The sequence below is a fragment of the Bipolaris oryzae genome (genome assembly GCF_000523455.1).
Source record: "Bipolaris oryzae ATCC 44560 unplaced genomic scaffold scaffold_199, whole genome shotgun sequence".
Taxonomy (NCBI): Eukaryota; Fungi; Ascomycota; class Dothideomycetes; order Pleosporales; family Pleosporaceae; genus Bipolaris; species Bipolaris oryzae.
This window is the reverse complement of record NW_006911475.1, coordinates 22,962-46,197: the sequence shown is the minus strand read 5'-3', so window position 1 is coordinate 46,197 and position 23,236 is coordinate 22,962. Positions and strand designations below refer to the sequence as shown.

Genomic DNA, 23,236 nt, shown 5'->3' with positions numbered 1-23,236 from the left:
CCCCCTTTTTTTTTACAAACTGCGTGCGTTGGATGTGGATGTGGATGTGGATCGTGTGTGCGCAATTCATATGTGCTCTCCGAACGAAATGGGATATTTGGTGTTTTCTGGCGTTTCTTCTTTTTCCTTTTGTTTCTCTCTCGATTGATATGGAAATGGGACGGGTATGGGATATGTATCTCTCCCAGATATTTTATGTCACAGAAATTCCGGGGCTTTTTTTTATTAGTCGAGCAGGTTTTACTTGCTTGCTATACATTGGTGTTGTTAGAGTAGTAGTAGCAGTAGCAGTAGTAGTAGTAGTACTATTAACGTTTTTTTTCGAGAATCCTTCCCATCACCAGTCGCTGATTGTCTTGTAAAGCATTATCATAGTGTTACACTTATGTGATATAGTACAGCTACGTAATATAGTACACGTGGTAAGTCATGCTTCTCTCATATCTCAAGTCCCCTCCTCTCCCATCTACCTCTGGGAAAGCCTCTCTGTTCCCGGCTCGCTAGCGTCATGGCTGGCCTTGGGCACCAGGCTCTTGCTCTCGCTAACCGGCTCCTGCTTCTTGGCTTTGGCATTACCACTCGCGTCCTTTGGCTTCTGACTGCTTTTCTCCTTCTCGCTTTCCACACTGCTCATATCTCCCCTGGCATCGAAAACCGGGTTGTGCTTGCTCTCGGGCCTGTATTCTCCAGGTACAAGGCCAGCATCTGGGGCAACTGGCTTTAACTTGTGCTCGCCAGTGGACTTGTCTTGAACCAATCCCGAGTCTTCGGTTGTCGCAAGCTTAGGTGTGGAGTCGGCCTGAGGAGCGAAATCGGTGGAGGGTTGATTTGATGTCTCCGCCGGTTCTGGGGCCGCAGTCATGTCGTCATCAGCATCATCAGAGTCAAGCTCGGAGCCGTAAATCTCTGGATATTCACGGAAGCAGTTCTGCATGTCCCTAATGCTTGGTCAGTAATCTACGCGGTTCCAGAATCGGCCTCATTTGAAGCATCTCCGAAAGGGTGAAGCGTACTTGAATTTGTCGATGCAGTCCATGCCCTTGGGTTCCTCTTTTGAGTAGACAAAGCAACTGAATGCCGATTTGAACTGCTCACCGCAAGGGCCATGGGCCATACCCCCCAAGCATGGGCAATCCCAATTGATTTCTCCAGTCTCTGGGTTGAACGCGCCTTGCTGATCCGCCTCTTCTTCTAGTCCTTCAATTTCTCCCTGTTCACCATTCTGCTGTGCACTTTCGGCCTCTTTTTGCTTCTGAATCTCTAATTGTGCTTGCACCGCCTGCCTTCGCTTGCGCTCTTCGGCGATCGATTCGATGGTAGGAAGGTGCTCGGATTCCACTTCGGTTTCTGGGAGTGCCTGGACAAGTTCTGGAAGCCTCGTCAGTTCTCTGATTCCAATCATTGTGCTATCCGAAGTCTAGACATACGCCTCGGCTCTTCCGCGAAAACATCCGTCGTGTTGTAGTAATATATTATGGCACCAGCGATGCCCACCCGTGCAACCAAGCTCTTGAAACTTCTTGACTTTTGTGATGGCGGAGCTGTGCTGATGTAACGCTTGGTAGGTGCGACGGACCGCAATGACGCAGCCCGTAGCGCTGGACGCGCAATTAGTCGCGGTGCCGCTCGAAACATGGTATAGAAGGATATGAAACAAAGAAGGGAGAGCCAATGAGTGTCGTGACGTGTGTTGAGGGCAGGAAGATACGCTGTCGTCACTATGCAAAAGTTATGGGACCTGCATTTCTAAGCGGAAAGCGCAGGGATCTGCATCGTCGGCGATTGACAGTCACGTGCCGTGTAACTGATATCACCCCATCATTCTCTACGTCAACTTATCATATGGCACTGACAAAGAATGCAGCAGAGTCAACATGGGATTTTTTCATTATTCATCAAATTTCAATATAGAGATAATAGAATGGGTATATTGAATGTCAACCTCGTATGTACAAAAGTCGACTGGGAAAGCATCCCTCTCGAAGTCGAAGTCAAGTCTAAAGCTCCAAGCTTGTTGTATTCTTCCAACACAGCAGTACCCATTTCGTACTTAAACTAACTCAAGCTGAACCCTCAAAGTCTAGACGATGAAGCTACTGTGCCAAACTCGATATTACAACGGTACTTTGGCCGAGCTGAGTATGGTTTTGGACGAAGACCGTAGTCTACATTTATTGCGGTGGGTTTCTCTTGAAGAAATACCTATTTCAAAATTTAGTAAATGAATCAATTGCAACACAAAGAGCAAGTGATGAAACATACTGGCTGACGTAGTAGTCACCAACACCGAACAGTCCAATCGCGGCGGCCCAGGCTGCGACGACTTTGCCGGTCAATTCACCGCGTGCATATTGCCTGTATGCACCAAATCCAACAATACCACCCACGATGGCGAGGCCTACGGCATTACCAATAACAACAGGGTTATCGGCGTTCTTCTTCGCCTTCTCCTTAGCAGACTCCTTCTTTGCGGCTGCACGTTCTTTCAGCTTCTCAGCTTCCTTCTTGACCTCCTCTTCGCGTTGTATGCGTTCAGCCTGTGTGTCGGTTTTGATAGATTGCGACTCGTAGTCAGAGGGCACGGAAGAAATGTGGGGGCTGTCTACGTCGACGAGCGAATGAACACTGTCATCAGGAGTGTGTTCGACTTGTGGGGGTGCGGGTGCACGACTGTCTTTTACGTCAGTATTGTGATTCGTGCTGTTTGTAAAATCCATCCATTTCTGCATTCAGGGGATCGGACTGTCGGCAGTGTCTGATCGCAGAGCTACAAAAAGCGCAGCTACCGAGCCAATTCCTTAACAACGAAGATATGGATTCACTTACGCCTACCCCATTGTCAGCTATGGCACGTACTACGAAGTCTCTTGTTTATGAACTTACCTCTTCAGGGCTCTGCTTAGGGCCCTTGGCAGCCATCTCTGCGTAAGACATGATGTAGGGGAGAAGATGAGGTGTTTTTTGGTAGGTAGGAAAGGGTCGTGTGAGACTGAAGTATGAGAAGCAGATCTGCTGATGGATGCCAGGAAGCTGTGGAAGGTGACAGGTGATAGCGTGGTACTGGAAACAGGCTGCCTCACATGTTTATTCGCTTAGTGGGCAACCACATGACGTCATCGTGAGCGCGTTAGCGCGTCGTCACAAAACTGCCAAGCATAGGAACAGCACATGCTTGTGGAGCATGTGCACTGTCAAGGAATCTAGACCATATACCACACCCCTGAACTTGTTTCCAATTGACTTGCAGAAAGCGCATGGTATGCTGCTTTTTCATGAATCTATGACTATGCCACACCTTACGCTAAGATAACCAAACAAAAACAAAGCCCTGGAGGGTATAATAACAAATTCCATCATCACCATCAATACATCCCTGACAGTCGTTGGTAGGAAAGCCATCCAAAGCCGAGTACAGAGTCGTATGATACAAGAAGATGAAAGAGAAAAAGCGGTGGAAGCCATATTATAACATCCAGTATCGACATACGAAGATTGAATATGAATGCAGCGACGCAGGCGAGTAGATAAGGGATAAGCGCTTTTCAACATTAGAAATATGCCCAACGAAACTGTGCAAGCTACTCAGTAAGAGCCTGATTCTGTCTCTGACTCATCTATTCGTCGCCAAACACAGCCTTGTAGTTCTCAAGGAGCGCTTGCACGGCAACACGTTGCTGCTGAACATCTGTAAGCTCACGCTGAATGTCCAGAGGTCGCATGATGGTTGGCGCGAAAACAACGGCAACGTTCAATGGTGTCATCTAAGGATGCAGTTAGCAAAGAGTGCATGTGGAACGATGCTTAGGGGGTTGCATACCAAATTATCATTTGCATGCTGAATGACGCGCGAAAGATGAAACACAAGGAACTGGAGGGTATCGCGGTGAGCCTTGGGTATTTCATTGACAGCCGCAGACAAAGCCTTGGCTTGTGCACTCGGCTCTTCAAGTTCTGGACAAGAGTTAGTAGTGATGAATTGAGCAAACGAGCGTTGGGACTTACGGCCAGCTTCCAAAAATTGGTCGTAGACGTCAAATGTAATCAACGGTACAGGAAGCCTTCGGAAGTAATTCTTGAGCGCAGAGGTGATTGAGTGAATGTCGAGGTCGGGATCGGAAATATCATGTTCTGAGTCCGTCTCGAAGCCTTTGCGGACCTGGTTTACTTGGGATGTGCCACCGCTCTTCCGATATATGCCTTCAACATCCATGCCACGCAGTTCCACTTCTTCAATGCATCGACTGACGATACGAGGGATCATCTGTTTTTCGAATTCGCATCGGGCTGTTAGGTCTGAACCGAAGAGCACGGTGCTGGCGTCAGCAGGCAGATTGAGGCTACTTTCGTTGTGCTGCATTGGCCTATATTGAGGTTGACCTGGTTTACCACCTGTAGGCTTGCCACCAAACCAACCACGTTGAGCGTTTTGGTCTTGCTGGCTGCTCTTGATGGAGCTTGACATGGAAACAAGATCGGGCTGTTGGTGTACTGAGCCATAGGGAGTACCGATGACTTTAATTTGATAGTCCTCCTGTTTCTGCTCTGAGCCAAACGCTCCCTTGAATCCCTTTGTAACGTTCTTGGTAATGGCTTGACTACCCTTCTTCCAAGTGGAGAACTTGGTAGGTTTGCCCGTCTTTCTGATGTTGACGACTTGTGGCTGAGCGACAGTTGCCTCAGACTCGGTGTCATGAAGGTTGGCGTACGAATGGTCATGGGGAATGGATGTTGTATCTACCGAAATCTCCGATTTTCCACCCTTTTGTTGGGCGGTGTATATACCCAAACCGTTCGGAGGAACATCAGTATTTTGTCCAGGCTTCTTGTTGTTCTTTAGGTTAGTCTGTATGTTGTCTACTATGTCGCGGTTCATGGCAGAAAGTCTTGTATTGGCGGCCGTAAGCGACTCGTATTCCTGGAAACCCTTGTCTTTCATCTGGATGAGATTGGAAATCTCTTCAGTCAACTCCGATCTTTTGGTGATCAAATCTTCTATTTGATGACCCAAGTTGTCTTTGAGCTTCTGCAAGGAGCTTCCAAAGTCTTTGAGAATGTCTGACTTGAGCTGGCCAAGGTCCATGGAACCTTGGCTGTTCTTAGCGCGCTTGAGGTGCTCAGTCATGATCTCCAACTCGCGAATGACCATTTCACGCTGTGTGTCCAAGACAGCCATTGTGTTTCGCTTTTCTCGCAAAACTGTGTTGGCTTGTTTGATATCGGCTGCGCTATGCATTGATTCCTGCAGTCCGTTCTTTTCAGCCTCAAGCTCTGCAATTCGCTGTTGGGCACGGCGCAGTTCGTTCCTCAGGTTAGCACCTTCTTCTTTGGAGTCTGGTGAGGGCACGGTGGGGCTGCTGATATCAACAGAGCCGTTGGCAGGCCATTTCTTGTGGCCTCGTGTAGTGACGGAACGATCACTAAAACTACGCCCATGCTTCGAGACGGCGTTTGAGACTCTTCTGAGAACACCACTTTCTTTATCATCTCTACCCTCTTGACTGCCGAGTAGTCGCGCAAAGTCTTCATCCATGGAGAAATCACCCTGGTGGCTGTAACGAGGAAGTCCGCCCGGAGGATAAGTGTCACGGGAAGCCTCGCTGCTCATAGACTCAGTCGTCTTGTGAATCTGTGCCGAAGGTGGCTGTGGAGGAGCACGTGGAGAGGTGAATGTGTCAGTCGGGGGTGGTGCTGGTCGGCCGCCCGAACGTGCAGGAAGAATAGGGACATCTGAAAGACTTCTGGAGGATGGTGTATCCGCCGCAGCAGTGATGCCGAGACCCGCATTCAATTGCGCCGTGGCCGCGGTCGCAGACGACGATCGATCCGGATGGCTCAAAGTTGGAGTTGTGGGCGAGCCACCAGGTCGATCGTGTTGGGAAGACTTGATGGCGGCGGGATTAAGAGAATCACCACGTGCTGGCCGTTCAACAACCAAATTGGAGCCAAAGGACGATTCTGAAGTATCGGGCGAGTCTTGCGAACCAATGGGCGGAGAAGATGTAAACGACGCTTCCATGAAAGAACGACTATGGCGGGAAGGCGTAGCGGTATTGGAAGTACTGCGTTGTTGTGGCTGGCTGTATGAGGAAGCTGCATCATCAGAGTCTTTGCGCTTTGCATCTGCCTTCTTGCTCTTTGGAACGTCTTGTAGCTTAAAGGGCTCTACAGCGGAAGACGGTGCAGGAGAAGCATGCTGACTCTTGGACCTAGGTTCAGCTAAAGTAGAGTCGTTGATGCCATCCTTCTTCTTCTTGAGCGTGTCCACCATTGTGTCCGAAGGTTGTCTTCCCTTCTCCTGGTAAGCAATATGGGGGCTTCCAGCCTGCGGCTGGTAAGTCTGCCTTCGTTCTTTGGAGGCATCTCGTGAGCCATTCTCCTTGAGCTTGTCGCGATGGTCTGCTGTGGGCCTGTTGAAGTAGTCACGGCCGCTCTTTCCCTCTACGTTTCCTGCTGACTTTGCTCCTTGTCGGTCGGTGATTCTGCTCGTAGGTCGACCTAGGGGTGATGGGCCCGGTGCCGGGTTTGGGTCGAGAGCGAAGGGAAGAAGGATGCCGTCGTCGCCAGTATCAGCAGGTTCTGAGCGACTGGTGTCTTTGCCGTAGGTTGTGGCGGGAAGTGTTGTGTTGTCTGTGGATTGTAGATTCATTAGCTGTGGATTGAAACCGACGGGGTGTGGGTGTTTGGCAAGACGCACCTTTTCGAGACAGATCTGGAATAGGCGATGCATCGCGCCTGAAGTTTGAAGACGAATCGCCTCTTCTAGGGTGAGGTGGCCTAGGAGATGCATCAGTTGTAGGAGGCTCCGAAAAGGCTTCCGAGGGCGTGTCCAGGTCTGGGGTGAAAGAGCTGCTGGTTGGCTCCTGAGGAGGCAGAGCTGGCAGAGACTTGTCTACTTTTGGTGCAATTGAGGGCGGCTTTTTCGATTTCTTGCGCCGGCGGGCCATGAGCGACTCATGACATGACATGCAGAAGATTCCCTGTGAAGTACGGGCATAGCGGAGATTTTCAATCTTGCGCTTGCAATTCCGGCACCTGAAGCAATTGGCACAAAATGCTTGGTCACCAGTCAGAATGGCGAGGTCTTCGATCTTATTGCCGCAGTGGTTGCAGCTATATGTACAGTTGTTGCATATCAGGGAGCCGTCGCCCAGAAGGAGCAGATTCGCATCGGAGTCGAGAAGGGTGCCGCAGGTGTTGCAGCGGAAGCAGTCGATGTGCCATCGGTTGCCAGCTGGACAGTGTTAGCGAGCATGCGGGGAGGATATGGGTTGGGCAGTGTAGGGCGGAGCCGGGCAGGGAGGGCATAGCAAGGAGGGCATACCGAGCTCGAATGCTTTTCCTTCTTCAAGGATCTAGAGGGCGTATGTGAGCAGGCTGGCAAGAGGGACAAGTCATTGCTGGGGGCGGCGCGAGTGCATACCTCTCCACATCCTTTGCAGGGATACACGACCTCGTCGTCGATTGGAGACTCTGGATAGGCTCCTGGGCTATCCATGGTGTAGGGGCGATGTGGAGTGCGACCGGCGTATATGGATGGGTAGAGAGGATAGGAGTCCGGCAGCCAGCACCAGGCGTAGGCGTAGGCGTAGGCGTGGTGGTGGGCGTAGGAGGTGGTGCAGTCGAGTGGGCGGTCGGTCGATCGGTGGCCGCCCCCCCCAAGAGCGTTGTCAGGTTGGTCGTGGGCAGCGTCGCAGAATGCGCGGCGGCGGCGTCGGCAGCGGCGGCGACAACGGCAGGGTCACAGACAGGGCGAGTGGGTGTGGGCAGCGAGTGAACGGCCTCTGTGCGCGACGAGGGTATTCGACGACAGCTGCACATCCGTCCCCTCTGGCGTGCTATGTGTGTGTGGAGGGAGGCCCTGGGCCAGAGGCAGAGCCAATGAGCGGGACCAGCCTCGACCGCCGGTGCGCCCTGACCTGGACAGGGTCTAGGAGAGAGAGATACGCGGCAGAATCCATGCCCGCAGTGCCGCAGTGTCCAGCTGCACGCTATCCTCTGCATATGTCCTGCACACCGGCCCTCGGGAGCCCGCATCATCTTGTGCAGACATGGTAAAGGACAGCTGGTGGTTGATGTCCAGCTGCTGGACGCTGGCTGCGGCTGTGGCTGTGGCTGTGGCTGCGATATGTGGCTGCCATGAGGTGTGGCTGTGACAGTTGGGTATGGGCTGTCTGCGCTGTCTGCGCTGTCTGCTGTGTCTGCCTTCTCCCCTCTTTCCCCTAGCAGACACAGACAGCGACAGCGACAGCGACAGCGAGTGCTAGGCGAGTGCTAGGCGAGTGCTAGACGGGCATTTCTCATCACGGACTGCGTACATTGCTTCACGCTACGCTAGCAGAGCACTATGAGGGCGTAAAGGCGTGGAGGCCCTGCCAAGACACACGCCATCGCAGATCGTCTGCTCCTTCGCCTCTCGTAACCTGCGCCAATGCCATGTCGTCCCGCCTAAATTGCAACCGCTCTCACACCGTCTATTCTCGACATATTAGACTCCATACACACGCACCCCCACTGGACTCCAAGGTACACACATATACATATATGAATACGTAGTATAATCAGCCGCTGCGGTCGGGTGGCGGCCAACATGAACAGTGCCGTCATGCTCCTGTCAAAGGACAGCACTGCACTGCACTGCACTGCACAGCACAGAACACCAACATCGAGCACAGCGCAGCCGTGGGCCATCAGCATCACGAGTCGAACAGGGCCTCGAACAAGCATCGTCATTGCTAATCACCGCCCATTGCTTCCTCCCAGCCTCCTGCCCTTCCAGCCTCGTCATACGTACCTGTCTGTCACCCCAAGTACGTTGCTCTATGTTTCCATGTCTGCGTCTGTGTCTCTGTCTAGCATGCCATGATGCAGGTACCCATCTGTCTCTTCAACCCAACCACCAGATGCCCAATGGCCCAGTGCTACCATGCACACAGTAGAGCTGTTTGTACCATCCGCTCGTTTCAGCGCCGGGCTGCCTGTCTGGCTGCCAAAGTGCACCCACCCGACGCAGAATCATGGTAACCTCACGAGATTGAAGGACCCATATTATCCACCCTTGTACCACTTGCATCCGCACCCTTCCACCCCACCACACCCTGCCCAAACCCACCCAAGGCCCTCACACAGCCTCAACATCAGGCCCATCTTGACTGCTGTTCTTGCAACGTTGCGCTATTATCTGCGGAAATTATTTGCCCTGTCGGCACTCGCTCATTTGCGCGCTTCCCGGATCCTGAAACAAACGGGAATAACGACACCAACACGGACACGTTTCATCCAGCCGAACGGTCCCTGCTGATCTGCCCTGTCCCAAGAGTCAGCTTCAGACCGCGATTTGCGCTCAGCCAACAACATCCCTCTCCCACCTGGCACCACCAAGCACACTGTCACACACGCACACGCACACGCACAAGGCCCGCATACCATGCCTCTGGACCCCGTTGCCGCACTGCTGTCTCAGTCGCACGCTACCCAACACCCAGCCTGTTTGAACATCCATCATGGATGCTTGCCTGCCCTTGTCCTGGTAGTCGCATTCGCGTTTGTTGCTAGCCTCGACTAGTCATGGCGCTCAATTCTCACCTCATGTCTCTCTGCCTTACCCCTGCCCCACGCATTCTTGATCGATGTCAAAAGCCAGGCCTGTGGTAATTACTAAACCTTATTCATCAGCCCCAGATTGTGGATGACTGATCTTCCCTCTTGATCGTGACGTAGGGGCTGATCGACTCACAGATCTGGCCCTTGTCAGTTAATGCCAGGCTGACGGGCCTTCCAAGCACACACACATTGTATCACTACTTCTCTTGACTGTCCCACCCCACGAGAGGCTTCGGCCAACCTTCCAAGGATCGAATGCATTCCCGTTGCTAACCCATGTCTGACGAACATTTGAAGTTTGATGTCACAGTGTACCCAAAATACTGCTCTTGAGCCCCTGCTGATGGAGTGCGAGTCCAAACAAGAGGTTGCAAATGGTCTTTCCTAATAAGGAAATATGTCTATTATTGTCACTACAACAGGCATGGTGACCCAATTTCCGTCTCCATGCTGCCGCTATTGCTGCCATCATCCAGATTCTATTTCGAAACTCTACTGGCATGCGTCTCCGTTCTCAATCTACTATTCGCATAAAGTTACAAGCGGCATGCGCATGTCCAAAACGGTATCAACACGTGGGGCACTAACATCGTCGTGCCATGGCCCGGCTGTTCCTTCCATCAATCGTTTGCTCTTTGCTCAGAGTTGTGTCCAATGTTGAATCTTTAGCGCAAACGTCCGGCCACGGCATGCTCTCTTCACAAATCACATCGTCCGCGGTGCTCACTCAATCCTCCCAAAACGGCAAGTACAGTGGGGTCTGACGCATTACACAACCCGCACAGCCAAAGCCAGAGCGATTACCCCGCCCCAACGGTTGATGAAGGATATTCGTGCATGGCTAGGTGGGGTTCTTGAAATATTTAACCACCTGTTCAATCCACCCTTCCTCTTCTTCTCTTCCTCTTTCAACGCCTCGAGCCCTCTGTGGAGTCCGAATTCAATTGCATCCAATTCATCATTCGTACTCATTCACCTGCTCCAGCCTATGCCCTTCAGTCAGAGCTGACCACCATCTAGATACTCGAACCTCAAGTATGGCTGCCACGGTGCAGACTGTGCTCCGCACGCGCGTCTTGTCCTCAAGTCACCTAGGTACTTTCTACAGCTAAGTATACTGCATGAACCGGTGTTCGTCTCTAGCCATGTCCATCTTGAGTACTGCTGTGCATCTCCACTCTGGTTTCAAGCTGGACATGGCTGGATTCGTTCTGAGATTATACGGTTTCGAACTTGATCAGGATAATACCTGCGTAAAGGATCATGCACTGCTCTGCTCTGTCTCTACCCCTGTAGAACAGACCTAACTGACTGCAGGTTTCGACCCCTGAACACCTTCCATCATGTCTCCTCCCGCTGCCATGTACGAAAGGCCCACTGCCGTTGATGGGAACGGCATTGCCAAAGACCTGAGTCTAAAGAAGGACCTTGCCGTCAAGGACGCTTCTGTTGTTGCTGGCGGCCAGGCCAAGACTGTTGCTGACTTGGAGAACAACTGGGACAAATTCACCTTTGCCCCCATCCGCGAGTCGCAAGTCTCTCGTGCCATGACTCGCCGCTACTTCAATGACCTCGACACCTATGCCGAGTCCGACGTGGTCATTGTTGGTGCTGGCTCATGTGGTCTCTCCACTGCCTTCACGCTCGCCACCAAGCGCCCCGATCTCAAGATTGCCATTGTCGAGGCTGGCGTTGCTCCTGGTGGAGGAGCTTGGCTTGGTGGCCAGCTCTTCAGTGCCATGGTCATGCGCAAGCCTGCTGAGCTCTTCTTGAATGAGCTTGGTGTGCCATACGAGGACGAGGGTGACTTTGTCGTGGTCAAGCACGCTGCGCTCTTCACGTCCACCTTGTTGTCCAAGGTTCTGCAGTTTCCCAATGTCAAGCTATTCAATGCTACGACTGTTGAGGATCTCATCACTCGTCCCGCACCTACCGCCAATGACCCCAATGCAGTTCGCATTGCTGGTGTAGTCACCAACTGGACGCTTGTCTCTATGCATCACGACGGTACGTTGAGCTTTTCTCTCGCCGCAACCTACACTGACAAATATCTATATAGACCAGTCTTGCATGGATCCCAATACCATCAACGCCCCACTTGTTATTTCTACGACGGGTCACGACGGCCCCTTTGGTGCCTTCTCCGTCAAGCGCCTTGTCTCGATGCAGCAACTCGAGAAGCTTGGCGGCATGCGCGGATTGGATATGCGCACCGCCGAGGATGCCATTGTCAAGCGCACCCGTGAGATTGTGCCTGGCCTAATTGTTGGTGGCATGGAGTTGAGTGAGGTTGATGGCGCCAATCGGATGGGCCCTACCTTTGGTGCCATGGCTCTTAGCGGAGTCAAGGCTGCTGAAGAGGCCATCAGTGTGTGGGAGGCGAGGCAGGCTCAGAACCTCGAGTCTTAGAAGGGCTTGTTGTTGTTGAATGAGCCCGATGCAGGCTGCTAGTCTCGGGGAGAGAGGATAAAAGCCATTGGCTCGTCAAATGTCATGTGTAGCCGTGGGCATTGTTGATATTGTTGATAAATAACAAAGGAATGTGACGTTAAAGGCCGCACGCTTGACTGGATTCGTAACATGGATGTTTCCTGTAATGGCTTTCTCGGTCTGACGTGGCAAGCCCGCGGGATTGAAGACTCTGATCGGCGTGGGCTGTTTTCGTTGGAGATGTGATGCGCAAGAGCAAGCACACGTGGAGAGTGGCTTGAACAGGTCAAGTAAAAGGCCCATTGTCTATCTCGAAGATTCCAAGGGTGGATCGGCCATGGGGGGAGGGGCGCTGGAGGCGCCAGGGTTGTGCATTAGGAGGGCGCACGGGTTGCTGAGCGACTGGCTTAGCGCGAACGCAACTACGGCAGTACCGTGCGGGCCATAAACAACGCTCACAACACATTCAACCCCCGCCTCTAACAGTATAGGATCAATCTCTCCCAACGGGCCCTTTTTGTGCCCACCATGGAGAAAGAGACGTCGGATCTGCTCAAGGCCCTCCAGAAGCCCTCGACAGATGTCCAGTCCCGTCTAGCGCTCTTCAACACCCTCAAGTCGAGCATCAAACACAACAGAGTCCCTGAGAACTGCCAGGCCCCAATCTTCGAGTGCATCCGCATCGCCTGTACCGCCGCCACCTCCGCCGCCCTCGTCTCGACAGGCTTCTCGACACTGAGCCACTTCATCAAGCGACTGCAGCTACAAAAGGACACACACATTCTCACCTCGCAATCCTCGGTCCTATGCTCCATTCTCGCCGACAAGCTGGGCGATGCGCGCGAGAGCCATCGCATTGCCGCCTCGCAAATCCTCGCTGATCTGCACTACCTGTTTTCTGCAGAGATCGATGCGCTCATCCACGATGCCGTCAAGAGCACCAACCCGCGCGCCAAGGAGGCGTCCATGGCCTGGGTAGTAAAGGTGGGCTTTCTTTGCGGCCGACGCGCATGGCCTCCAGAATGACAAGTCTAATGTTATCGTGACAACAGATGAACAAGACCGAAGGCTTGCCCTTTAAGAGCTACTCGAACCAGCTCGTCGCAAATCTCGAAGATGCTGATGCTGGCGTGCGCGACACGGCCAAGAAGGCCGTTGTCGACCTCTTTGGGTATGTGCGGTTGGGTTGGTAGCAATGGCTTGCGGAACATGACTGATAGATCGACAGATATGCACCAGAACACGCCAAAGCGAATTTGAAGAAGCAGCTCGTTGCTATGAACGTCCGGAAAGCCATCGCCAGCTACATCACAACACACCTCGACGACGCCGCAATGACAAAGGATGCAGACGTAGCGCCACAGCCACCACCGCAACAAACACAACTCCCACCCCAACCGGCTTCATTTTCACGCAGTATTTCTGCGAAGCGAGCGGAGCAATTGCAACCTGACGTGGGTTTAGCAGACAGCTATGCGTCCGAACTACCGCCGCCTGCCGAAGTCGTCGTTATGGACCCTATTCACATCTATACACAGCGCGAGCTGGACGACATCTTCCGCGACATGGCGCCTTGGTACGAGGGAAAAGAAAGCGAGGCCAACTGGTTAGCGCGAGACAAGAATTGTACCAAGCTGAGGCGCATTCTGAAGGGTAACGCGCCGCACGAATTCCACGGAGTTTTTGTTGCTGGTATCAAATCACTTCTTGATGGCATCCTCAAAGTTGCAAACTCACTCCGAACGACAATGTCAACCAATGGCTGCCTGCTGGTTCAAGAGCTTGCCAAGACGCTTGGCTCCGCCATTGATCCCTGGTCCGAGATTCTGTTGCAGTGTTTCGTGAAGATGTGTGCTGCCACCAAGAACATCGCTGCGCAGAACGGAAACGTCACGGTGGATACCATTTTCCAAAACGTCTCATACAGCAGTCGTCTGCTCCAACATGTTCTTTTCGCATCACAGGACAAGAACGTTCAGCCAAGAACGTTTTCTGCCACATGGATCAAGACCTTAATTCGGAGGCACACATCGCACATTGAGCATTCTGGCGGAATGGATACATTGGACACTATAATCAAAAAGGGAGTCACTGACGCTAACCCTAAGGTGCGCGAGGCTTATCGAAGCGCATATTGGACATTTGCCTTGGTATGGCCTCAGAGGGCCGAGAAGATGCTTGACACATTCGAGAAGCGCGAAAGGAGCGCTCTTGAGAAGGACCCCAACAATCCAAATAGTTCACTCGCCTCTTCACAGACCAGCTCAGCATCCTTTTCGAAATCTGTCGGTCCCGGTACTTCGCGAAGTGCTCTGAAAGAGAAGATTGCTGAGCAGAGAAGAGCCAAATTAGCTGCCGCAAAGAACATGCCCGAGCGACCCAACTCTGCTGCTGCAACTTATGCCGCACCAGCAAAACCGCAACCTAGCAAACCAACAACTGCAAGGACGATTTCCAACCTTTCTGCACCATCTTCTGGGCCAGCACGACCTCCTTCAGCCATGTCCGGCGAGTCGACGAAATCAGCGCTGAAGAACTCTACGGGTACTGGCTCGCTGATGTCAGGGACAGTACGCCGTCCAATTCGCCCTCCTCGACCTGAGCTGAACAGACCGGCGACAGCCGACCCATACGCTGTTCGGCGACCAGGCAAGTCAACTCCTAACATGACGCCAGAAAAGACGCCAGCTACATCGACTGTAAAGAAGTCAGCTACATCGAAAAGTACTGCCCGGCCGCGATCGCAGACTCACAACAGCCCAACTGTCAGCCCCGCTCGTCCCAAATCAAGAATTGGTCAACCTGTTGCACACAGCAAAACTCTTAGTGGAGGCTCACGACATGCAAGTCCGGCTGCGAGCCCTGCGAAGGACGGAGAATCGACCACGAGAAAGCCGTGGGTAAGGTCGCAAAGCCATCACGACTCAGGCACTATCCCATTCCGGCACAGGAATGGACTTGGTGGAAGTGCAGCTATAGACAACGAGGCGATTGACTTGGGCGATGATGACAACTTCACAATGGTCATTCCAGATCTAGCGAAACCTGCAGCACAGCCCACGCAACGCACACCACCGAAGCCTAGGGTTTCCGCAGGCCGACTGCCAGTGCCGAGCCCCCGTGCATCAATGCTAAGGAGCCCAAAGTCTATGGGCCACCTCGAGGCTGCCAGCTTGCGCTCATCGACACGAAGTCTAAGTACGAGAACACCAGATCGACCGGGTACTCGAGGGACCGACGCTGGAGATGCGGTCCGGGTGTATGAAGATCCATTTGTTGGCGAGGAGCCGGCGCGCATGGCGAAGGAACCAGAAAAACTTGTCCTCGAGGAGCTACCCATTAATGAGAAGAGCAACGAACGTCGACACAGTAGCGGAAGCGTATCGAGTGGCATCATGATGGGGAATGACAATGACGAACGCCCACGCGGTCACCACAAGACGAACAGTACGGGAAGCATTTTGCAGACAGAGAGCTACGACACAGCCAATGCTGAAGTGCTTAAGAACCGACAGCTGCTGGCGAGTGGTATCAGGAAGATCGAAGGTCGCACAGTAGAAGCCCATATGTTTCGACGCATGCAGGACATGGTCAAGTCGAATCAGGAAATTTGGGGACCCAATGACGAAAACTTTGGCAAGCTACTCGTAGCTTGTCTCGACTTCCTCGAGGCACCAGTTCATGAGTTGAAGACGCCCCAGATAAAGGCTGTCAATTTGAAGGTACAGGCGCTAGCGACGATCCGTGCGTTGCTCTCTTTATACCGCAAGGAGACAGCCCGATACTCTGCCCGTGTGCTTCGAACTATTCTACAGACAAAAGCACAGTACGAGAACACTTCGCACATGGCCATGGATCTCGAGGTAACCGCAGACGAGATTGTCAAGTATGGCCACACACTCGACTGCCTCGAAACTGTCCTTTCCCTCATCGAAGACTTGTCCGCCTCAACCCCATCATCCTCACCAAATTCCAAGTCCTCAGTCTGCTCGGTCCCCGGTCAAGCACCCACCCGCACATTAACCATGTCGCTCACCACGCTCGCATCGCTCGTCCAGATCAGCGGCGAAAAGAACCTCGCCCTGTCACCCGAACAAACCGCTCGCCTCGGTAGACTAGCCGTCCGCTGCATGGACGACCAAGACGCCGATGTCCGCAAAGCAGACATTGAATTCTGCGTTGCCCTCCACCAGCGCATCAATGGCTCAGATGCTGCGAAGGAAGACGGCGGGTTCTGGAAAGTCGTTGCTGGGGCAAGAGAACAGCATCTCAACTTGCTCACTTACTACCTCGCTAAGAAGAGCAGGACGTAAAGGCACGGCGGTTGGAATTACTGTTCTTCTTCTTGTTCTCCCTTTTTTTTCTTTCTTCCGTATGAAGGGGAAAAGCAGGCTTGGTCTTTTTCTTTTCTTTCATGGCCTTCACCCCGCGTTTATTAGTTGAAAGGAGGATTTTTTTAAACTTCTCCTCCACTTTTTTTGCTCAAGGGGATATATAGGGTTTGGGGGGGAGTGAGCTTTTGAGCGGTGCATGGACGGGGGTGGGGTGGGTGTTTGGGACGGACACTTGGGACACGCGCTTTTTTCTCTCTCTCTCTCTTAAAGTAGAAATCTTGAACTTTGAGTGGTTGATTCTTTGTCTTCCCTCTCCGTCTCTCACGTGTCGGGTGGTTCATGATGGGATTGGGAATTAGGGGGAAACTCTAGGCTCGGAAAGGAAAGAGAAGGTGTGAGGAGGGGGCATCGTTGGGTTTACTCTTCTTTTCTTTTCCGACTGTCCTTTCTTTCGCCTTTGCCTTCCTCCTCCTCCTCCTCCTCCTCCTCCTCTTCTTCTTCTTCTTCTTCTTCTTCTTCTTTTCTTTCTTCCCGGTAAACAGGCGTTACTTGGAGAGAGAAAGAGAAGGGGAAAAAAAGTAAGTTGTGTCAACTCTGGTTAGTTGTCGCAAGGTCTCACTTTCCGTTCTTTTTCTTCTTCTTCTTTTTTTTTGCTGTTTCTTCCTTCTGCTTCGTGTTTTTTTTAGAATAACATCATGGGAAATCATTTTTGTGGTATTGATATTTTAATTCTAATTTTTTTTCCTTTGAACACGCTGTGTTTTTTCTTGCGATCGCCTTGATTTCTTTACTTTATTTTTTTTACTCGAGAGAGTTTGCAGAGAAGGGTTCTTAGGTACATGGGGGTTTTTTTTAAAAAAAAAATTAATGGAAAAGTTGAAAATCCAGTTTTGGGTCCTTTTGAGTGATTGCAAGATAATACTTGGTAAGTGTCCTTGTGGACAAAGCAAAGAGACAAATTCGTATCCGGCTCAGATTTGAAATACGACAAACGGGTACATAATGTATCCAGTAACAAAACAACACTTTATATAGTAGCATCGACATCGTATTCGACATCAGTCCTGATGACGTACTTTGCGCCCTCGACCACACCCGTACCCTCATGTAATAGTGCGCCCTGAGCCTCGCCATGTGGGAAGACAGCAACGCTACCCATGATAGGTTTAACCGGGTAAGCATTGATAACGCCCTCTTTCACACTTGGTATGAAGAACGTAGTTTCGCCGCCCTTGAACTCGTCGTTGAGGTAGATGAGAAAGGTGAAGAGGGAGGACTGGCGGGCATTGGGCGGCGAGGCATCGTATTGGTATTTGTCTGTGACGGGGTCGATGCCTGAGGGCGGCCATGCACCATCTGAACAGCGGAAGGAACAATTAGTAAAGCATTTCAGAAACTTGGGGAAGTTACAACTGGACGTACCGATATGACAGCGATACTCTGCACCAGGCACATATCGGTATACCCTGAAGCGACGATTAATTCCTCGGACCTTCTTGCCTGCTACGCTCTCTGGGACAAACGCCTTTACTCTATCCCAGAGCTTGTCGTGGAAGGCTTGGTCGACGATCCAGTAAAAGTTGTGGGCTAGCACACTGGTATCTTCGCCTTGTGGGCGCATGGGTGCATCAGGTATGAACTCCATTGTCTCTCCTGCGGCGATAATGGTAGAGCATTCGTCTGGAGAGAGCACATCCTTGATTAAACGGAGGTTGGGTACAATGGGGTGCTTGAAGCATTCCGTCTCGGGCCCTGTGCCTAGCAGCACTGTATCGTCTTGCGAGGCGTACAGAATGGCAGGGTGGAGATTAGGTGGTTTGCGCTGAAGTCCCTCAGTAGTCTCGATGATGCGGAAGCGCTGTTTGAGGTCTGAAGGACATGAGGTGAAGATGGACTTGTCTTCAACGCTACTCCGTATATGGCGTGTGGGCTTGCTGGTGCTTCGCAAGTCCCATGTTTCTTGTAGCGAGATACCTGCAGATGCGTCTGCACCGTTAGTTGTCACGTCTGTTGGGCCAGTGACTCGGAGTATGGAGTCGAGCACTTGGATGAGTTGGTCGTTGTCAGCATTGGCGCCTACGACTCTGTGATTCGGCACTTGCACGTGAATGCTGAGTCCAGATACAACATCCAAAGTGCGCACCCAGCGGCAGAGAGCACCCAGTGTTGGGGTCTCTTTCCTGATGCGCATCTCGGCCAGCAAGATGAGAGCATCTCTGTACTTGGAGTCTGTAAGCGCCCCAGATATACGCGCAGTGAGATTACTGCCGTCTATGGTGTCGCTTAGCCTTTAGTACCATTGGAGCGAGCCATCTTGGACGTACCAGCTGAGTTTAAGCCAGTGGTGCATGCTTGACGAAAGTCAAATACAGCAGTCCTCAGATCTCTGCATGCTTTTGACTTGATCAGGAGAGGATGCTCGGCAAGCGACCGAAGGGTATCCACCGCAACTTCAATTTCCTCTGGCGAGATGACCGAATGAACAGAAGCTGGCTCAAGTGGGCTTGCCTCGTGGGGTGGGCTGGGAATGCCATTTGCCTGTTTCTTGACGGCATTGGAGTGCGCCGTGGTCCGCTTGCGCTTCGCCATTCTGTATACTGAAAGTGGAAACTTGGAAGAGTCTGAGATCAGTGTAGATTACTGCAAACAAGATCGATTCTGTCGAGCCTGTAGCAGGGAGGTGGCCATCGCCTCTGCGTTAAGGCCGAAATGTCCGGGTGGCAAGTTGTCGATTTCTTCGGTCCGTGCCACTGGCAGGGCCTGGCCTGGTGGGCGGGAATGTCCACTCGCATCGCGCCCCTCCACCACGGTTACACAGTACACTGTACACAAAGCGCTCTGCCAACTTTCCGAGATAGTGACACGAATCGACATCAATGTCACCTGATACGCTTCTAGACATTTCTAGTACTGCTGAATCTTATTCCGCCCCTGGACAAATAGCCTTGGTCCAATGGCTGCCGATGCTTCGGCAAGACCCTCATGTAACAGCTCATCGCGCGGACGACTCAAGGCCGAGTATCACGGTAACACTTTAGCGCGTCGGGTTGCGGAGATAAAAACAAACGGTGGATCATTGCGTCGCAGAATGCATTAGCGGGCGGTGGGGAGATCTCTTCTGAGAAGGTTTGTAGATATAGTCACCGCTGTTCCTCTTCTACCATCTTCTCTCCCCAATTGTTCTCTCTCTCTTCATCACATCCACACTAGATATCTCTCTACGCCTTCACAATGTCTGCTTCTCTCACTTTCTACGACGCCACCGTCCCAGTGATGCGTGGCATCTCCAAGAGCGCCATTAGCTTCCTCACCGCCGCCAAAGAGGAGCTCTCAAAGGAAAACTCCAACCTGCCATCTGAGAGCGATGTGCTCAACGCCCAGCTCGGCGACATGCTGCCTTTCCGCATGCAGCCCATCATCCTCGCCAAGTTCCAACTCGCAGGAATCCAGAGCCTCAAGCTCGCCGCCGAGTCCGCTACGGGACCAAACCTGGACCCTTCTTCCTTCTCCTCGCTCGACGACGTCATCAACTTCTTCAAGCAGCTCCTCGCCCTCCTTGAGGCCGTTGACGCAAAGGCGTACAACGAGAGCACCGACAAGGACTTCGATGTCGAAGTCGGCCCCAAGACACTACACATGAGCACTCTGACGAGCTTCACAAACGACTTTGCCATCCCCAACAGCTTCTTCCACCTCAACGCCATGTACATGTTGCTGAGGAGCAAGGGTTTCAACTTAGGCAAGACTACATACATTGGTGGCTTCATGTCGGAGCAGTCCGTCAAGGACTGGGCCCCCCTGAAGGCTTAAGTTTGGCAGGAAAACAAAAGTAAAAACGAGGGAAGGATGATTGGAGTAAATATATAGATCGAAATGGTTGCATAGCGACGACGCATTGTCACGCTATTGTGTGGACAGGAGCCTAGAAAAAAAACCAAGTAGAGACCACCATATCACCAATACACTTTTACCAAATCACAGACATGTCACTGCTTCTATTCGAATTGTGCAGCGTCAGATAAGACTGCTTATATCATCATCCATTGCATAATGTGGATTCACTTATCAAAAGAATCCCTAAGCTTCTCAAACCGCTCCCTCGTCTCCTCCCCAAGCTTGCCCTCCACATCCGCAAGTATGGTACACACCAGACTGTAGTTGTTGCAGAGGAACCTGTCCTTCTTCCTAGCATCGCTGATCCCTTTGCTTAGCTTACTGAGGTAAGCTTCGTATTCGCTCCTCAGTCGTCCCACAGATACGCTGACGGGCTCGTCATCGCCTGCCTCTGACGAGAGCGCCAGTATACCTTGCAGTAGGTTTGCAAACTTTTGCGTGAGGGGCGTCGGCGCTGTGGAAGCCGCGCTAGAGGAGCCGGAGGATAGCAGAGCTGCGCCTGTGGAGGGGCGACCGGGTAGCGAGGCGGTGATTTTTTGGAGCGAAGTGCAGTGCATGTCGAAGACCTGCTGGAAACGCGGCCAGAGCAACATGTTCGTTGCGTTGATGTAGCCCTCGACTGTTGGCACTTTTCTCCGCTGGAGCTCAAAGGCGAAGTGCTGGTTGAGGCGCACGCAGAGGAGGATACCAAGGGTGTCGGTGGTTGATTCTACGAGCGACTTCGTGACTGCCTGTCCTACTGCGAGTGTGGGATCAAAGATGGAATTAAAGGTCCTCGAGATGGCGTGGAAGTTTTGTGCAGGAGCAAAGTATGCGGAGACAAAGGTGTACTCGAAGCAGGCGTTGTCGATGAGGGCAAGATTGAAGCTGCGGAAGGGGACTTCAAGATAGTGGGGTGACTTTTCGTCTTCAGCAACGTTTGCTGGTAGAGCATTGGCTGAGGAGCTTTTCAACGCGTCACGTCGTCGTCCAAGTGAAAAGGCGTCATAGGATGTGGGTGCGTTCCGCGATTGACCGAGCAGCGTGCCGCTTCTCCTAGCGCTTGGGTCTTCGCCTAAGATGTCGTATCTGTCCATAGCATGTACTTTGATCTTCTCAAGTGCTGTTCTATAGCGTGTGAAATGATTGAGATAGTACCAGCGCATTGTGTGGATGTATGCCTGGGCAATCTGCTGCGCGAGCTCTGCGTGGTGTCTTGCGAGGAATGCGTATAGGTCTTTGAATTTCAAGAATGCCTGCTGCTGAATGACTTGTGCATTTATAGATGGGGAGCGGACAGCCTTGATCTGCGCCACTATGTAGTCTCGTACTCGCTCGACGGCGCGATGGATGAGATCGTCTAGCAAAGGTTTGACGTCCTTGACAGCCATCAAGTCTGGATTCTCTTGGGCTTTGTCACGGATCGTCTTGGAGCGTTTTTCGACTTCTGCAAGGGCACTCACAAAGCCCTCATCAACAGGCCCTTCAGCGATCTTGCGCACAACAGCTGGAGAGATGCTGATGTCTTCTACAGCGGGACCCAACAGCTTCTCGACCACCTTGCGATTTTCCAACTTCGTATTGAGGGCAATCGATCGGTTCTGGAGAGACTCTATCTCTGCAGATACGGCTTCGAGATCAGACTGGAAATTTGTAAGGTTGGCTTCGACCGACTTGAGCACTTCATCGCATGCCAATATGGACTTGTGTAGGTCCTCAAACGTGTCCTTGTCCTTGTCATCTGGAGGTACAATGAGCAAAGACTTGCGATGCAGAACAACAGCACGTACATTCTTCAACTGACTGTGCGCTATATGTATGTACAGAAGTGGGCGGCTGTCGCTCAGCAGGCTTGTCAGCGACGAAGTCTTGCAGGCTCAGGCCCTGGAAATCAACATGCTCGTCCAACTGCTCCGGCTTCTCGAGCATATCTCCGACACCATGTCCGTTTGTTGTCGGCCCATTGCGTGGTGGCCCTCCCATTATAGCCTCGAGTACGTGTATAGGATCGGGGACGTTTGGCGGCGCACCGCCTGTCTGTCGCCTGCGTAGTCCGCCATTGGGTAGGCGCTCAGATAGCGGCAGGCTTGTGGTGGAGGTATTAGGAGATACGAGCTGTGTCAGCGAGGAGGAGCGCGGGGTTAGGCCAGGCCTCACGGGCTGGGCCGAGACTGGATAGCCTCTTCGGGGAGCTGGTGAACGGGAGTCGCGACGTGGAGGCGGCGTGCCGGTAGGTGTCGAGTACTGAGAGAGCCTATCCAAGCCCCACATGGCGATGTGGCAAGTAGGAGCAATGCAAGGGCAGTAGACGCACTAAATGATTCAATCCGACACGAACAGGTGATGGTGGTGGTGGATGTAGCATGGTAGTCGTTGGAGTAGTCGGGGCTTGGCGCTGCTAGAGCTTCCGTCTCTTCTGGCACAAGCCCCCTGACAACTGAGACAGTGTAGTGTCAAGAGTGTCTGCACGCAGTGTCTAGAGCAGGAAAACCTATAGGTATTGGAAAACTAATAATGTAGCTGTTACCATACGTCGTCGGTAGCCGCATTGATCCCTTTGCTGGCGAGGTAGAATCATAGGGCGGTAGCAGATTTACTGCGCTGCCAGAACACTGGGAATGTAGTACTGTACTAGTAAGTATTCCACGGAGCATGCTCACGCGATAGACTTGATGTCGACCCCACTTGCTATGTAGGTATCCCGAAGACCCTAGAAGGAAAAAAAAAGAGGGCCTGAATAACTATTGGAGATGGCTGGTAGAAGAGGAATTGTCTGTTATTATTAATAATAATAATAGAGGGGAAGAAAAGCATCAAAGATGGGGGGCTCCATGGACACCAGCAAGGCACAACCATGATATTCCAACAGGCGCGCGCTTCTTTGGGTTGCCCACATACTTACATAGCCAAGTAAGGCATGCTAGCCCATACTAGAACACAAGGGGTATACTAGACACAGCATGAATAATACGACGATTCGACGGCGCAAAGGAAAGCCT

At 52.1% G+C, this 23,236-nt stretch overlaps 9 protein-coding genes across 9 annotated transcripts; 4 read left to right on the top strand and 5 right to left on the bottom strand.

Annotated features, from left to right (window-relative positions):
• Positions 1-466: 466 nt before the first annotated feature.
• Positions 467-1,635, bottom strand: COCMIDRAFT_106916 (uncharacterized protein; the record flags this gene model as incomplete). Its single annotated transcript, XM_007694149.1, has 3 exons — positions 467-938; positions 1,014-1,368; positions 1,428-1,635. The coding sequence occupies 3 exons, from the start codon at positions 1,633-1,635 to the stop codon at positions 467-469; spliced, it is 1,035 nt and encodes a 344-aa protein (XP_007692339.1).
• A 536-nt stretch (positions 1,636-2,171) lies between these two features.
• On the bottom strand, positions 2,172-2,934 carry COCMIDRAFT_9102 (uncharacterized protein; the record flags this gene model as incomplete). The annotated part of the gene is made up of 3 exons (XM_007694133.1): positions 2,172-2,202; positions 2,263-2,723; positions 2,884-2,934. The coding sequence occupies 3 exons, from the start codon at positions 2,932-2,934 to the stop codon at positions 2,172-2,174; spliced, it is 543 nt and encodes a 180-aa protein (XP_007692323.1).
• Positions 2,935-3,614: 680 nt separating this feature from the next.
• On the bottom strand, positions 3,615-7,495 carry COCMIDRAFT_9101 (uncharacterized protein; the record flags this gene model as incomplete). Its single annotated transcript, XM_007694132.1, has 6 exons — positions 3,615-3,761; positions 3,818-3,951; positions 4,003-6,627; positions 6,695-7,231; positions 7,322-7,352; positions 7,421-7,495. The coding sequence occupies 6 exons, from the start codon at positions 7,493-7,495 to the stop codon at positions 3,615-3,617; spliced, it is 3,549 nt and encodes a 1,182-aa protein (XP_007692322.1).
• A 1,715-nt stretch (positions 7,496-9,210) lies between these two features.
• On the top strand, positions 9,211-9,552 carry COCMIDRAFT_106931 (uncharacterized protein; the record flags this gene model as incomplete). Its single annotated transcript, XM_007694148.1, has 1 exon — positions 9,211-9,552. A coding segment is annotated over one exon (342 nt), but the record flags the coding sequence as incomplete, so codon positions are not given.
• Positions 9,553-10,943: 1,391 nt separating this feature from the next.
• COCMIDRAFT_30031 (uncharacterized protein) lies at positions 10,944-12,009 on the top strand (the record flags this gene model as incomplete). The annotated part of the gene is made up of 2 exons (XM_007694135.1): positions 10,944-11,607; positions 11,660-12,009. 2 exons carry the CDS (start codon positions 10,944-10,946, stop codon positions 12,007-12,009), a joined length of 1,014 nt encoding a protein of 337 aa, XP_007692325.1.
• Positions 12,010-12,558: 549 nt separating this feature from the next.
• Positions 12,559-16,343, top strand: COCMIDRAFT_106900 (uncharacterized protein; the record flags this gene model as incomplete). Its single annotated transcript, XM_007694147.1, has 3 exons — positions 12,559-13,014; positions 13,083-13,201; positions 13,259-16,343. 3 exons carry the CDS (start codon positions 12,559-12,561, stop codon positions 16,341-16,343), a joined length of 3,660 nt encoding a protein of 1,219 aa, XP_007692337.1.
• A 1,048-nt stretch (positions 16,344-17,391) lies between these two features.
• On the bottom strand, positions 17,392-18,953 carry COCMIDRAFT_9098 (uncharacterized protein; the record flags this gene model as incomplete). The annotated part of the gene is made up of 3 exons (XM_007694131.1): positions 17,392-17,720; positions 17,787-18,635; positions 18,689-18,953. 3 exons carry the CDS (start codon positions 18,951-18,953, stop codon positions 17,392-17,394), a joined length of 1,443 nt encoding a protein of 480 aa, XP_007692321.1.
• Positions 18,954-19,595: 642 nt separating this feature from the next.
• On the top strand, positions 19,596-20,174 carry COCMIDRAFT_9097 (uncharacterized protein; the record flags this gene model as incomplete). Its single annotated transcript, XM_007694130.1, has 1 exon — positions 19,596-20,174. The coding sequence occupies one exon, from the start codon at positions 19,596-19,598 to the stop codon at positions 20,172-20,174; it is 579 nt and encodes a 192-aa protein (XP_007692320.1).
• Positions 20,175-20,422: 248 nt separating this feature from the next.
• COCMIDRAFT_30027 (uncharacterized protein) lies at positions 20,423-22,508 on the bottom strand (the record flags this gene model as incomplete). The annotated part of the gene is made up of 2 exons (XM_007694134.1): positions 20,423-21,978; positions 22,028-22,508. The coding sequence occupies 2 exons, from the start codon at positions 22,506-22,508 to the stop codon at positions 20,423-20,425; spliced, it is 2,037 nt and encodes a 678-aa protein (XP_007692324.1).
• Between the last annotated feature and the right edge of the window lie 728 nt (positions 22,509-23,236).